Source organism: Staurois parvus, unplaced genomic scaffold (assembly GCF_062004578.1).
Source record: "Staurois parvus isolate SC_StPar_1 unplaced genomic scaffold, SC_StPar_1.0 ptg000207l, whole genome shotgun sequence".
NCBI classification, from domain to species: Eukaryota; Metazoa; Chordata; class Amphibia; order Anura; family Ranidae; genus Staurois; species Staurois parvus.
The window spans coordinates 2,717,371-2,733,352 of record NW_028318003.1 but is presented as its reverse complement, the minus strand read 5'-3'; the positions used below and the strand labels follow the sequence as shown (position 1 = coordinate 2,733,352).

Genomic DNA, 15,982 nt, shown 5'->3' with positions numbered 1-15,982 from the left:
TTTCTAGAAACCTTTGGCTTTGCATTTTCTTGTCGAGACCTTTTATACAAAGAGTTTATGTTAATCCCCCACTCTGTTGTCCTGTGTCGTCTTGGAATCTGAATCTTCAGGCCTCTGCTGTGTGAACATCGGTTGCAAATTGCTTCAGGCTGTCATCTAAGTGTTTAGGGGTCTGTTGATCCTTGCTTTTTGTGGGCCTGTTTGCGATGTTGTTGCCCACCCCTGAGTTTAATGCTTGGAAATGTCCCAAGGTCTCTGACTTCTTGTCCTGTACAATTAAGATAATGGTAATTTTGAATTGCCAATACGTTCCTTATCTTGGAATACAGTACAAGACTGGTTCTCCTTATTGCTTGCTACAAAACTGGAGTTTTGTGAAGTGGGTGGGGTTATATGAGGTTGTACTGGAGGAGTTCCCAGCAAAGCTTTTGTCAGTGTCCAGGCACCTGAAGGTAGTGGCATATAACCTATGGTCTATGACTTCCTGCCCTGTGTCCTGGACTCTACTCCAAGTCGGGGCTTGACAAATCCCTGGTGCCAGGTCGCCATTGTGACTAGAAATTGCATCCTGTGTTCACACACTGCCTCCCATTGATATCAATGCAAAATCGCGTCCCATTGACATCAGTGCAAAATAGTGTGTCATTGACTTCAGTGCAAACACGTCTCCCATTGACTTCAGTTGCAAAAACGCTGCATGAAAATTGTAAACAATGTATGGCTTCCTTTCATGCCATTGGCAATTTTATGTGAACACTTATCTCTGCATGCCACTCTACTCTATCACTTGCGAGTCTGGAATGCATCGCTACAAACTCGCACAGGACCCTTTCGTAATGGCACGCGTGGAACCACCTCAGTAGGAACACATATCTAGCCTGTCATGCAATCTGTGATTTTGAGAACGCATCTGGAATCACATATGTGTAAACCAGGGTGGCTCCATTCACACCTGGGCATTTTGGGATTGCGGCCGAATCGCTGTGATTGCAAAATGCAGGTTCAGGTGCCATTATTTTTAATGGCACCTAAAACGTGGTGCGGTTTTGCCATCAATGTCCTGCAGCAAATCGCATCACGTGAAGCTTGTCGCCCAAAAGTTGCCTTCCTCCAAGCGCTGACAACCGACTCTACACTTTAAAAAAAAATAAATAAAACTGGCTCCCAGATTCAAAGCAAATTTGTCAAACCCTGCTCCAAGGTATACAATTAACTGATAGGTCAAGATTCCATTTTTTATTTGTATTTGATTTGTATAATTGACCCTGTGTAATCTCCACAGCAACTTATAGGGAAAGTGAAGGCAACGTTAGAAATTGACTCTATGGCAGTGTACTTGTGAGGACAGTGAACATGTTGTCAGGAGGAGAGAGCAGAGTGATGGCCTAGTCAATGTGCTTCTGCTCTTTCACTACTAATCAGTAAGTTGGAGGTGTGATTTTAACCAAGCTATTCCAAGCACTGCAGTTGAGGCAGAGGAGCTAGTTGTGTTGTCTTGCAGGAATGCCTGGATAACAGAACTAGTGGCACAGAATTACAAAACTTTGGTGGCTAAAACACTTTCCACATATGTTTTTAAATCTCTTTAGCATGTTGCCTGGAGTTGCGTTTTTATGAAAATGCATGCTGTAGGACTTAAAAGTGTAAGTTTTTACATGTTAGACTAAGCTAGTCCATTCATGTTTGTGACAAAACTGATAACCGTCTCCTATTTGAAGCCACCCTATGCATGATGACGTCCCTTCTCTTTTCTTTCAGTGGGGCTTAAAGAGCAGATGAAAGCAGTCAGAAAGCGTTACGGGACCTCTGTCATTGAACAGATTGGAGATGATGTTCTAAGCTGGGTAAGCCATTTCTCTTTAGTGCCACCCTCCTTGTCTTCTCATTTCTATGCATGCCTGTATCATGGAAAAAATTCTTACAAAGTGTCTTTGTGTCTTACAGTTCTGCGGACCAGAGGAAGAGAGGTTAAAGCAGGCAGTCGCCACGTTTTGTAGCAATCAGCCCTTTGCCTTGGAGATGATAAAGTCCCGGCAGAAAAAGGACCCTAAATTTTTAATGTTTGTTCAGGTCATTAGAACTTCTAACTTTTTGGATTGTTTTCATTACACCCTGGCTTGTAGTTTAAATCCATGTTCTGGATGTTATGGTGGTGACTGAGAAAACCGAATTCTTCTTAAAATTATTTTTAAAAAGTATTAGTGAACAAATAACACTGGTTGCTAAGTGATACGTGGTTGCATTGCCATACATCAGGGCATGTGTTCCAACCCCTCCTTCTCATCTTGCTGGTGCGAACATAGCTGACATAGGAAAAAGCAATGAAAGTGCCCTTGTTTATTTTGGTTTTTGTGATCACATACAAGATGTATGAGAAATTTCTTCACATGTATATGTCAGTTAAGAGGCTTGATATTTTATTAAAGAGAAGTTTTTATTTAAAGGAGTGATTCCATTTTATAGTAAATACTGTTAAGTGTAGTTAAATGAATAGTTTCCACTTTTATATAGGAATTGGAAAATCTCCACGTTTGCCTTCCTGACGGTGATTAGCAGTTATGTTTTAACCAGGGCAACTGCCAATCGGCTTTTCTGAATAAACTCTGAAGCAGCGCCACAGACTATCATTGTATGGACCTACCTGCCTCTCATAAAACCGCTTAAGAACCTCCCTATAGCATATATACGTGATTTTTCATTTCCGGGTAGGGAGCGCATGGGAGCCCTACCCGCGCCGCCATTCGCCGCTGGGGATGTCAATCACTGCGGCTCTCGGCCGGTAATTACCCGCCGGCGCTCGTTGATTACCAAGCATCTCCGATGGGGAGAAAGATTGTTTTGCTTACAATCTTCTTCACTGTCAGCTCGAGCACACTGCTCAGGATGGCTGTGCTGTGCACATCAGTGTCCTTAAAGTGAAGAGCACCCCCCCACCCCCACCCCTAGTAAAACACTCCCAGCATACAGTTAACCCTTTGATCGTCACTCACATTAACCCCTTCCTGCCCAGTGCCACACAATGTCAGTGCTTTTTTTTTTTTTCTTCTTAGCACTGATCACTATTGGTGTCCCTGTAGATGTCTGTGACACCAAGTTAGTTCCCCCCCCAGTGTCAGAATGCCCGCCGCAGTCCTGCTAAAAGTCACTGATCACCACCATTACTAGTAGAAAAAAAAAAGCCCATTATCTATACCGCTATTTGTAAACATAAACCAATTAATTTACACGTATTGGGATTTTTTCCAGCAAAGACATGTCGCAGAATACATTTTGGCCTAAATTTATGATGAAATTTCATTTTTTAAAATTTTTTTACTGGACATGTTTAATAGCAAAAAGTCCAAAATATTGTTTTTTTTTCTCAAAATTGTCAGTCTTTTTTTTGCTTATAGCACAAAAAATAAAAAAATGCACAGGTGATCAAATATCACCGAAAAAAAGCTCAATTTGTGGGAAAAAAAGGACATAAATTTCATATGGGTGCAGCGTTGCATGACTGCGCAATTGTCATTTAAAGTAATGCAGCTCCGTAACGCAAAAAATGTCCTGGTCATGAAGGGGAGGTAAATCCTCAGGAGGGCAAGTGATTAAAGAGGTTGTGAGGCTGGACACCCCTGCCGATCAGCAACATGTGTGGTGGAGGGTGCTTTGAGATGGAAAACCGCTCTAGGGGAAATTAATTCAACATGGCATTAAATTAGCACATGTAAGCCACCTAATATATGGCTGTGTCATAATAGATGTGAGATTACATGACCTGTGTATCTTCGGTAACATGAGTGATATGCTGCTCATGAAGTGTAACTGCAGTAACATGAGTTGTTCTTACTGTGCGCTTTCTCACAGAAGTAGTTTGTAATGATGTTTGAAATAAATTGATGGTGCATGTAATCAGTCTTGTTAACAATGATAAATGTGTACTTGCAGGATGCCGAGAGTAATCCTTTGTGCCGGCGCTTACAGCTAAAGGACATTATCCCTACTGAGATGCAGAGGCTCACTAAATATCCCTTACTTTTGGATAACATTGCCAAGTATTCCGGTATGATCCAATATCCATATTCTGTTATGTATTTAGTTTAATTCAGATTTTAGAAAAAATAAGAAGTAATTTTTGCCTATGCAAGTGCTGTAACTTCTTTTTGGTATTTTCTGTATGCATGTTTCTGTATTTGTGTGTGTTTGTATGTATGCTTAGGGTTAAACTATTTGACTCAATTTAACCTTGTTCAGTCACTTTTCAGGTTGTATAAGGGCATTGTGTACAGGGAGCATTTACACAACATTTGCAGCGCTTTCTTCAAGTCTTTTTCCACCAATCCAGCTCCAGTTTGGGATTGTTAAAGTTATATTCGGAGAAGTTTACCTTTGCAAAAAAAACAGACATGCACATTTTTTTTGAATAAAAAAAAAATGCATTATTTTTTTATTTTCTGTTAGGAGCCTGTAAAGCATTGCCCGCAATCAGCAGGTTGTGGGTGGAATGCCACGTTCCCACAGGCTGTCTGCCCGTACCCCGATATGGACAGGCAGTTACACTGATGAGGAAGTGTTAATTCACTATCTAGAGTGCTCAACAGCACCCTGGTAATTCACTGAGAACTTCAAGTCCGTAGCCATCAAGACTGTCGGTACTTGAAGTTTTCACATTCACAGAACTCTGTAAATAAATGATATGACCCAGGCTTCACTTTAACCCCTAAACCTTCATATCGCGCCCTGCCAGATCGCCATCTCGCGCACGCCTATGGAGCCACACTGCGTTGAGATTTGTTGCTGACTTTGAGCATTGAACACAGCCAATGACTGATCTGTGTACCGTTGCCAGTACCCTGTGACCAATCACAGCAGGTCACATGACAATTGTAAACAATGGATGGCTTCCTTTCATGCCATGATTGGTCACAGTGATCACATGGCACAGATTGAGACAATCTCAGCCCATCTATGTCATATGATTAGCTGTGGACAATCACCGATAATCACAACAAATCAAACTGAATGAATGATTCCATTCAGTTAAATGCTTGTTTATAGCATTGAAATTCATTGCTATAAGCATTCATAATGCTTCTTAATGCCAGTGGGCAGGAGGGGTGGAGACCTAAATTTGCATGTTTATGGGCGTCTGGCCAGTCCCAGGTTTGGCAGCCCTGGTAGTATGGTAAGGCTATAAAATTTGTTAATTACTTGCGAGCCACTAATAAGAGTTGAAAAAGGATTGCTGACAATATCACATTCTCATATTGTGTATATAAAACATAAAAAAACTCTATATGTCACGCTCCCAATATACTACAAATATCAATCAAATCAAAATAAACAATAAAACAAATATATCCAAAATAACTAGCTAACACCTTGATTAAATTATAGCAATAATATAAAAAAAAGTGAATCTCAAAATAATCCCCAGAAAGAAATGTGTTATTAGACAAAAACCTCCCTTTGATCATTCAAAAAATACAAGAAAAAATTATATATATAAAAAAAGTCCCAAAAAAAGTGATTGCGTGATCCAAAATGCAATAATTGTGACTTTTTGTGAATCCTTGCAATGGCAAAGATGTGCGCTCACCTCCTTACGAGCCTAACAGGCTTATTGCGCTTTTTGTTCACATAAATGGAACCTGCTATGATTTGCTGCAGCATAACATAGGTGTTGGGTGTCTCCTAAGTGCTCTGCAGCACTTGCCTCCTTGTCTGCTCGTGATCCCTGAAGGGATCTCTCCCTCCTTCAGCTACTATGGATCTCCTCCTTAATCCTCTCCTAGATATTCATGGTGTAAAAACAAACAGCACTTTGTAAAAAAGTTTTTTTTATATTATTGCCTTAATTTAATCAAGTTGTTGTTATCTTGTTATTTTTGATATACTTGTTTTATTGTTTATTTTGATTTGATTGATATTTTTAGTATATTGGGAGCGCGACATGTAGAGTTTTTTTTGTGTTTTATATACATAGTATGGTAAGGCTAACTCATAAATATGAGAGCAATGCTAGCAGAAGAGTTGGTTGGAAGTTGGAGTGCTGGGGAGATTGTTGGTGGCCTGGGAGGGGTCCACTAGTTCTAAGGGGGGGCTGGGCTCGGGCTGGCTCCGGAAGATCTGCTCAGCATTATGGTATGAACAGGATCATTGCTTGGGAGCAGTGGGAACAAGGAGGGCAGAGTGAATACATCAGCACACCCAAGGATTCACAAGGGGAGAGACTGCCACATGTAGTAAGCTTTCAAAGGACAGCGCTGTGCTTAATCCTTTATCCTTGTCCTGGGAGATCTTCAGAGCAGCCAGGGGGATTGGTAGTGTCTGCAGGCTGTGGAGCTGGGAGCAGTTCTACGGGGGAGAGGAGATACTTCTTCATGTAGTTTGCAATAATCTGTGCGAACTTTCAGAGGGGCTGAGAGACCCTAGCCCAGTGGTCGGCAAGCCGCGGCTCGCGAGCCACATGCGGCTGTTTACAAACTTAAATGTGGCTCTTCTGTGTGCCGGGCGCCCGCTCCCCTCCCTCCTCTCGGGCGGCCGCCCGCTCCCCTCCCCTCCCTCCTCTCGGGCGGCCGCCCGCTCCCCTCCCCTCCCTCCTCTCGGGCGGCCGCCCGCTCCCCTCCCCTCCCTCCTCTCGGGCGGCCGCCCCCCTCCCTCCTCTCGGGCGGCCGCCCCCCTCCCTCCTCTCGGGCGGCCGCCCCCCTCCCTCCTCTCGGGCGGCCGCCCCAAAAGTCAGGACTCTGCAGCTGTCAGGATGTAGGCGGGGCAGCGTGATGAACTCCTCTCCTCTCACAGTCTGCCCTGAAGACCAGAACGGCGCGGGAACACGGCGAGAGGAACGCGCGGAGCAAAGGTAAGTGAATTGACACAGGGGGGACTTACTATATGGGGGAAGAATTACTATGGGGGATGAATTTCTATAGGGGGGATGAATTACTATGGGGGATGAATTACTATGGGGGATGAATTACTATGGGGGATGAATTACTATATGGGGGATGAATTACTATATGGGGGATGAATTACTATAGGGGGGGATGAATTACTATAGGGGGGGATGAATTACTATATGGGGGGTGAATTACAATAGGGGGGATGAATTACAATAGGGGGGATGAATTACTATAGGGGGGATGAATTACTATAGGGGGGATGAATTACTATATGGGGGATGAATTACTATATGGGGGATGAATTACTATATGGGGGATGAATTACTATGGGGGGTGAATTACTTATATGGGAGATGTATTTTCAGTTTTAAAAATGTGGCTCTCAAAATAAATTTCAATCGTGGTTTTGGCGAGATTTGGCTCAGTTGAAAAAAAAGGTTGCCCACCACTGCCCTAGCCCATAAGGGGCTTTTGCTACTGATCCATAAAGACTGACCGCATTCAAGGAGAACAGTCCGGAATCTTTTTTTGTAAATATTGTCCCTGTGCTTTGGGTCAGCTAAGTTGGGCGTCCCGTAATCCCTATTACCCCATGCAAATGATTTCCCTTAATAAAATAACAAAAAAAAAGCTCATGGACTGTTCACTGACTATGGATGCAAGTGTGGAAAATGCATGTTGCCTGCCTGTGTGAAGCTTGGGGGGATCCAGAAACACAGCGGCCCTCAAGAGGGTAGTGCTACATGCACATAAAGAGACACAAACACAAGTTTTATTTTGTAGCAAACTTTTTTGAAGGCTTTTTATTGTAAGTTGTTACTTTATAATGTGCTCACTTTTTATTTTTTTGCTACCTAAAATGCACAGTGTTACGTTCAGATGTATGTGTTATTGTTCTGTAACAAAAACATTACAGCTGTCCATGTATTTTAACCCCTTCACGCCGGTGCCCCCCGGCCCTTTAAGGGTTTCAGAAGCCGTAGGGCGGGGTTTAGAGTCATGTGACCGCCGTGACGCGCCATCGCGACGGTCACATGATCGGGAAAGGTCCCGATTGAAAGAGGATATCGGGACCTTTCTGTGAGTACCGGACCTGTGTGCTGGGAGTGTGCAGGGCACGCGCTCTTGGCACATATGTCCTTTTTTAATAGAATGCAAATGTGCGACCTCTTGGTGTCTAGGCCCAGACGCTGGGAGGCCGCACATTTGTGTGCGGCCGGCGTGAAGAGGTTAACCTTTACAGTTAAAGGCTTTTTAATGTAATTACTGGTACCACTGTATAATTGTTTAGATTTTTAAGCGAACCTCCAAATTGTTTTTATAGAATTAAGTTTTTGTTTTCAAATGTATAAATACAGACATGGAAATGAAAATGCCCTATCAGAGTGTTCAAAATGAGAATGTAAATACAAGACTTCCAATGCCAATTTCACTTTACATCAGCGTAACACAAAATTGGGTAAAAAGTCTACCAAGGAAAACCCATCTGGGTAGATATACTAGAAAATACAAAGATGCATAATCATAATACAACCCCTAGACCAGGAGCATAAAAAGTAGATGTTGCCATAGTCACTCGATGGGTATGTGGGCATCTTGGTGGAAGAGCAGTAACTCATGCATATTGGTTGTTGGTCATTCTGTTCTCAGAAAAGCACTGGTGTCTTTTGAATTGGGATTTTATAGATGGCGGATGTAACAAATATGGAAGTGAATAAATTTGGGAATTGAGCCTATATCGATAAGGCTAGAAAATAGACAAGGAAGCGGAGGGAACCTCCAAATCTTTAAAAAAAAAAATGACTACCCTTTTATATTTTGAGGTCATCATGCACTATTGTATAAAGAAAAAGATCTTTGTGCTTAGCCCAATAATGTATATAATGAAAAAGTTAAAAAGTCAACTGCTGCTACTACCTTCCTGAATACCAGAATGTATAATTTCAACACATTAAAAAAGTGAGCTGTTAACTTTAAATTTGGTTAATAAACATCTGCAAACTAAAATTCATATATCCCCAAATGATAATTGGTCCATATGAAGTACATTACTGTGCAAACTAAAATACATATAACACCAAATAAAAAGTCTACACACTCCTGTTAAAATGTCAGGTTTCTTTCATGTAAAAAAAGTGAGACAAAGCTAAATCATTTCAGAACTTTTTCCACCTTTTAATGTGAGCTTTAAACTGTACAACTCAGTTGAACATCAAACTGAAATCTTTTAGGTGGAGGGAAGTAAAAATAAAAAAACTAAAATATGGTTGCATAAGTGTGCACACCCTTAAACTAATAGTTAGAAGCACCTTTAACAGGGGTGTGTAGCCTTTTTATATCCACTGTATGTATGTGTGTGTGTGTGTGTGTGTGTGTGTGTGTGTATGTATATATATATATGTGTGTATATATATGTGTGTGTGTGTGTGTATATATATATATATATATATATATATATATAAATTTTAGTTTGCACATCATGCAGGATTGCTGTATATAATAATGCATGTCTATGCTGAAATTGGTCTTATTTTTATTTCAAGAGTCCAATAAAAGTTGGTGCACCATAACTGAAAATGAATCTTTGCCTACAGTTTTGACATGTTTTTAGTGTTTGCATGGCAAAGTTTGTTAATTAGTGAAACACAAAATGCATCTCTTTTACTTACTAATGACTCATCTGTCTAGTACAGGACAGGGAGTTAGATCTAGAGATGATTTATAATGAGAACTTGATATTTTATTTTTTTATTAAGCTTCCTAGTCAGCTGCAATGTAAATAGTAAACATGCGTGGTGACATATTCAGATCCCAGTTGTGGTTTTTTGATTTTTGAATAGACCAACCAGAAGAAAAGAGAAAGGTAAAAAAGGCTGCAGACCATTGTCGGAGTATTTTGAATCATGTCAATCAAGCTGTACGAGAAGCTGAGAACAAGCAGGTGAGTCTTAAGCCTGTTCAGCAGGGACCAGCAGAAATTCAGTCCATATACAATGGCTTGAAAAAGTATTCATACCCCTTGTCATGTTACCAAAACCGTAAATGTGTTTTTATTGGGATTTTATGTGATAGACCAACACAGAGGCACGTAATTGTGAAGTGGAAGGAAAATGATAAATGTTTTTCAAAATGTTTTACAATTCTGTGAAAAGTGTGGCGTGCATTTGTATTCAGATAAAAACCAGTGCAGCACTGTAATATTACACAGTGTAAGGTGGAAACTTTATATATATATATATATATATATATATATATATATATATATATATATATATAATGTGTATAAATAATACTCAATGATATTAATAAATCATTAATAAATAGTGATAATCAATATAAGTGAATGAAGCGCTATGATTGGCGCAAAAAAAGTATGGGAAACTGTGAACAGTCTTATAACAAAAAAGTGTTCATGAAATGGTGAAGGCTTGACACAATCAGGTCAGCATACAGTGCTCCAAATATGTCCTAATGCACAAGTGATATCCAATAAATTTGTGTGGCTTTATCTGTGCGGAAGATTGTAAGAAATGCGCACTCACCAGATGCGCATAATTCAAGTGAAATATGTTGAACAAGAATCTGCAGGAAACCCCCTTTAAATGGATCTGACAGACAGCATTGAACCAGGATCCCTCCTCTGGATACAAGCCTCCGCTGCAACAATGCTTCCACTGGGTGTCCTGGAAGTCATTAGCTGAAATCATACATGGGCCCTCCCTGCATGTGCGCCGCCACCCGGGCACCAATTTATTTGCAAAATTTTATAAGAAAAACACTTTTTTAAAAAATTTTTGGACTCTTTCATTCATATAGCAAAAAAAATACAAATCCAAGTGGTGAATAAATACCACTAAAATAAAGTTTTATCTGTCTCAATAAAATGCTAAAAATTCATATGGGTACAGTGTTGCATGACAGCGCAATTGTCATTCAAAATGTGATAGTGCTGAAAGCTGAAAATTGACCTGGACAGGAAGGGGGTAAAAGTGTCTGGACTTGAAGTGGTTAAATTACACACACAGGTGGACTCTACTAAATAGGTGACTTCTGAAGTCAATTGGTTCCACTAGATTTTTGTTAGGGGTATCAGAGTAAAGAGGACTGAATATAAATGCACTCTACACTTTTCAGATAAAATATTTGTAAAAAAAATGTGAAAACCATTTATCCTTTTCCTTCCACTTTACAATTATTTGCCACTTTGTGTTGGTCTATCACATAAACTCCCAATATAATACTTTACTGTTTTTGTTTGTAACACGACAAAATGTGGAAAATTTCAAGGGGTATGAATACATTTTCAGGGCACTGTATGGATACTGTGGTTGTACAGAAGACAATCTGCCAGTCGATTTCTGTATACCTTCCCTGTTGGATTTTCCATGCAGCTTGCAACATTGATCAGGGTATTCTAATAGTGGGGTAGTCTTCCTGCTGTCAGAATACAATAGCTCAGTGGGGAAAATTTCCCCATCCAACTTAATGGGGGAATGGAGTCAGTTTTATTCATTCAACCCGCTAATTTAAAGAAAAAAAACCTGACTCATCTATGGGCTGCCTTAATGGTAGTTTTGTCTTCAATTTCTCTCATTTATGTTGTTCTTATTTAAATAGAGCATACTTCATTCTATAAATTCTCATGTGTTTAGACTAGGGTCACATTAGTGCCGCTGCATAATTATGCATTTGCAGTGCATTTTCTAAGCCCATTTTTGATGTATATACATGTACTTTTCATGTACTCCCATTGAAGTCTATGGAGCAAAAATATGTACTATGCTGGACTAAAAGAAACACCTGCACTTTTTCAAAAATTTCATTGCACCGTGTTGGTTTGCTGTGAATGGGCACCATAGAGAATAATATGATTTCCATTTCCGTGCTTTGCAGCGTGCCAGCAGTCACAGGAGAAATTGCACTAGTGCGAACAACATCTTACTCTCTCTGGCTGTCTTGCAGTTATATGTTCTATATTTTCTGTTCATTTGACTTTTATGCCAGAAGTGGTTCTAAAGCCTAACCATTTTTTACCTTAATGTGTCCCTTGTATTGAGGTAAATAATGTTTAGGTTAGAATATTTCCTCCTCAACCCCCAAACCCCTCCCTTTCATACGTACCTGAGTCCTCAAATGATCCAGCTCTGTTCCTGTCTGTAGAGGCTCTCTCCTCTTCTCCCTGCTGTCACAGACTTTGCTCAGAGCAACAGGAGCCATTGGTTCCCACTGCTGTCAGTCAAACCATGCGACGAGGGAGCAGGGGCAGAGCCGAGTCACGCTTTCTGTGTCAGTGGATACAGGCAATGCGGCTCAGGATCAGACACGCCTGTATCCATTGACACAGTGGCACACTGAGAAAGGAGGAGCCAGGACCGCTGGTGGGGGACATGAAAAGAGGAGGGTCAGGCCGCTCTGTGCAATTCAAATGCACAGAGTAGGTTAGTATAAACTGGTATAAACCTGTTTTTTTATTTAAAAAAAAATATGAAAGCCTTTAATAGTTTTTGTTTTCTCTGCTATTAAAGATTAACTTTAACAGCACAGGAATGATCAAACTAGAGCTTCATACTGTGTTTTCATCATTGCAGAGGTTAGAAGATTACCAACGAAGACTTGACTTGTCCTACCTCAAGCCAGGAGAGTACCCTATGATTGATGAGCTGAGAGTAAGTAGAATAATATTAAATCTGTATATCAAAATCTATAGCTTTATCCATATCAGTTCAAACAAATTGAAACCTACTGCCCTAAGATCACCATATAAATAACATGATTGTTTCACAATACTTATTCTTGCATCATTAACCAACAACTATTGTTCAAATGATTTTCTGTCTTTGAGATCCCCTTGAGTCAGTCCGATAACTTTCAGCTGAGAAAAGGCTGTTTAATAATAAGCTGGAATATTTGTCTGATAGCTTGTCGTTCCTCTTAAATACAAGCATACCTAATTGGCGTACCTTTGCATTCTAGAAAGGAAAGTTCCATACTATTCTTTAGGGTCCAGAAAGTTTATAGTGTATTTCATTGCCCAGATATGCCTTCATTTCAGTATTAATAAGCCCCTATGATAGCTTTTGAAACCCCACAAATGCTTTTGGATCTTAATGAATACTCCGGCTAATAAAGAGCTTTTTTTTTTTTTTTACTCTGAGCTCCTAAACAGACCTTTAAGCAAAACATAAAAATTAATATAAATATAAAACTAATAAATATACATTTTTGATAGCCACACATACTTTCTTTATCATACATCCCAGTACACATGGTGTGTGAATCTACATTATGATAGGGTTATGCTGTCACCTTAAGGTGATTGGACACTGGGGGGAAAAAGGCAGGAAATCCCGTCCTAGACCTAACTCCTCCCCGTTAGGCAAAGCTTCAATTTTTTTTGCTAGTGTCTTTGATAATGGGTCATGTCTTTGCATGAAAAAATATCTATATACTCAATAGTTCCATCTGGGATTAGAAAACTAGCTTTTCCAGTTCCATTTTTCTCCGGCTTTTCTATGCGCAGAGGAATGGTACCCGGACATGCGGAAATACCCTGAAGTTCTGCTGGTTCACACTGGACCCTGCACAATGATATATTGCCATGCAAACTGGTAGGGTGTTATACAGTTCCAGGGCACTGATTCCCAGCTGGGGAGTTGGGTCCTTGAAGGCCCTCGTAACACTGCTTGCCGTGATAGGTGAAGATTGGACCTCTTAAGGGTTCCTGTCCCATGGAATGGGGAGTGTCCTGGGATAGTCCCTGCTGGTGGCCTTAGCCTTGTTCTGGGTCCTCCCTTCACCCCCCAAACACATACACCTCTGGTCCCTGGTGGCACTAAAGATCATCTTTTTTTTTTTTGTACTTACCCTGTTCTTTCTGTACTGGCCTTCTGATCCCCTCTGAGCCCTACATAAGATTAGTGGAGGTTAAGGCCAGTCTAGGAGGCTCTGGACACCAAATTCAGGAGACAGAAATTTTTTTTTTTCTACCCCTGCATTTACTTGAGAATGCATGCATACGCAGTGTGGCTGGTGACGTCACAAATGAGGCAGAGCACTCTGGCTGTAGCCATCTTGGATCCCCACATGAGGATGTCAATGTAGGCTCTGGTGGGATTACAGGTCACAGCGAGACACTTCTGTTTAGTGGGACTACAGGGTGCAACAGTAGCAGTTGCCTTGTTGGACTGCAAGTCGCAGCAGAGCTATTCCTTGTGGGACTACAGGTCAATGTTAGTATTCAGAGGCCACACTCTTCCTTTTGAGGGCAGTCAGGCTCTAACAAATATAGAAGAAAAATTCCTGGGGTAACCAGAGCGTTGGTGCTTATTGGCAATGGGCTCTCTTGGCTGACACCAAGTGAAAAGAAAAAAATCCAGATGAATATAATATGGTATTACTAATCATTTTTTTGCTCTTGGGTTTATCTTGGAATGTTACCTTTTTGCCATTCTCTCTGAAAAATGTTCTGGTGTACTTTACAATATTACTATGTGTCATAACTTACATGTACAAACAAGCTCTTCTTCATATCTGTTTAGGGTAATACAGTCTCCCACCAGTATGTGCGTTCCTTCTGTCTGCCCATCAAATATATCCACATTTTGAACTTTGTTGGTGATGTTGACTACGTGTTTGTTTCCAGAATCTAGATTTGACGAAAAGGAAGATGTTTCATGAGGGGCCTTTGGCTTGGAAGGTGAATCGAGACAAGATCATTGGTGGGTAGAATCGTGGAAGCGTTGGTATTTTAGCGAGCATAAAATGAACGTGATTGTTTGTAATGAAACAATTTTAATGTTGAATAGAAAAAAGTGCATGTAGCAAAGAATACTCGATTTTCTAAAGCAAACCTAATCATGCATTATAAACAAATGTGATTGCCACATGATAGCTTTCAGGTGATAAAATATATAATCACTACATTATGTATTGTGCGAAACTGGTTAAACTCTGTGGATGTATTCAACACTGCAACACCTGAAAAGGCTGTTTGTGTTGCTACTTGCATCTTATTGGCTACAACCAATCGGCCCATAACAATCAATTAGAATTTGGCTTTCACTTATTTTGTTAGACTACCAAATTTTTTCAGTGTACAATATATAGGTGGTGCATTCAGCAGTAATTTACATTGTCCAAATATTGGCCAAGGTTCTTCTAAGACCTGGTATGAGGATAAATTTTCAGCTCCACATCACACATCTGAAGATCTAAATAAATGCTTTTATCTCTTACAAGTGCCTCTTTCCTCTTTACAGATCTCTATACATTGTTGTTAGAGGATATTTTGGTCTTGCTGCAAAAACAGGATGACAAATTGATCCTTAGATGTCACAGTAAGATTCTGGCAACCACCTCAGACAGCAAACACATTTTCAGTCCTGTGATCAAACTTAACACCGTGCTTGTACGACAAGTGGCAACAGGTCAGTCCGGTTCTTCATCTGTTATATAATGGAAGGATAGCAGTAGTGACTGTACAAGGGTACCATTGGGTTGTTATATTTTTCACCAACTGTGTTTTTCTACACAAGCCTATGAAGCAAAACTGCTTTGTGATGTTAAGTACTATGACTCTTGGACAGCTTCTTTAACTCTTTCATAATCTGAGGTCATTGATATCTAGATGCCAAGGCCAAATTTCCAGTATCAATATGTTTTAGATAACTAGACTATAACTCTTAACATCCCTACCTGAATAATGTTTACACTGTGTTTGTGGACATCACTGGACAACAATTTTTTTTCAAGTTTTGCTTCCTGAAAAGCTTTTGGTGATTATGATGGACCCAAACACAGACAAATACTCCAGGCGCTCAGGGGACTGGTACACAATAACCATGCAGTGTGGATAGTCAGATTCAAACTCTTCAACTGGAATACTTTGTTGGTGCAGCCTTCCTTAGATAGGGAAGTCTTGTGGAAAACTGTAGAAAAAAGCAGGAGGGTGCAAATGACTAGTGAATTACCAAAATATTTATTATTAAAATGAACAAGAAGTCAAATTCATACTCGCAAAGGTGGCAGAAATACATGCATTGTATTACATCAGAACAAGGTCCACTGCTGGTATCATGTGACCTGACCCGATGAACCACTATATG

The 15,982-nt window shown here is 40.4% G+C and overlaps 1 protein-coding gene across 2 annotated transcripts in view; it reads left to right on the top strand.

Annotated features, from left to right (window-relative positions):
* The window catches only part of ARHGEF12 (Rho guanine nucleotide exchange factor 12), a 266,310-nt gene that overhangs the window by 205,080 nt on the left and 45,248 nt on the right, over positions 1–15,982 (top strand). For both annotated transcript variants that reach the window (XM_089678557.1, XM_089678556.1), the window contains 7 exons: positions 1,759–1,844; positions 1,945–2,070; positions 3,928–4,042; positions 9,719–9,819; positions 12,467–12,544; positions 14,521–14,596; positions 15,137–15,304. In XM_089678557.1, the coding sequence (XP_089534683.1) occupies positions 1,759–1,844; positions 1,945–2,070; positions 3,928–4,042; positions 9,719–9,819; positions 12,467–12,544; positions 14,521–14,596; positions 15,137–15,304 (750 nt within the window). The remainder of the gene's footprint in view (positions 1–1,758; positions 1,845–1,944; positions 2,071–3,927; positions 4,043–9,718; positions 9,820–12,466; positions 12,545–14,520; positions 14,597–15,136; positions 15,305–15,982) is intronic.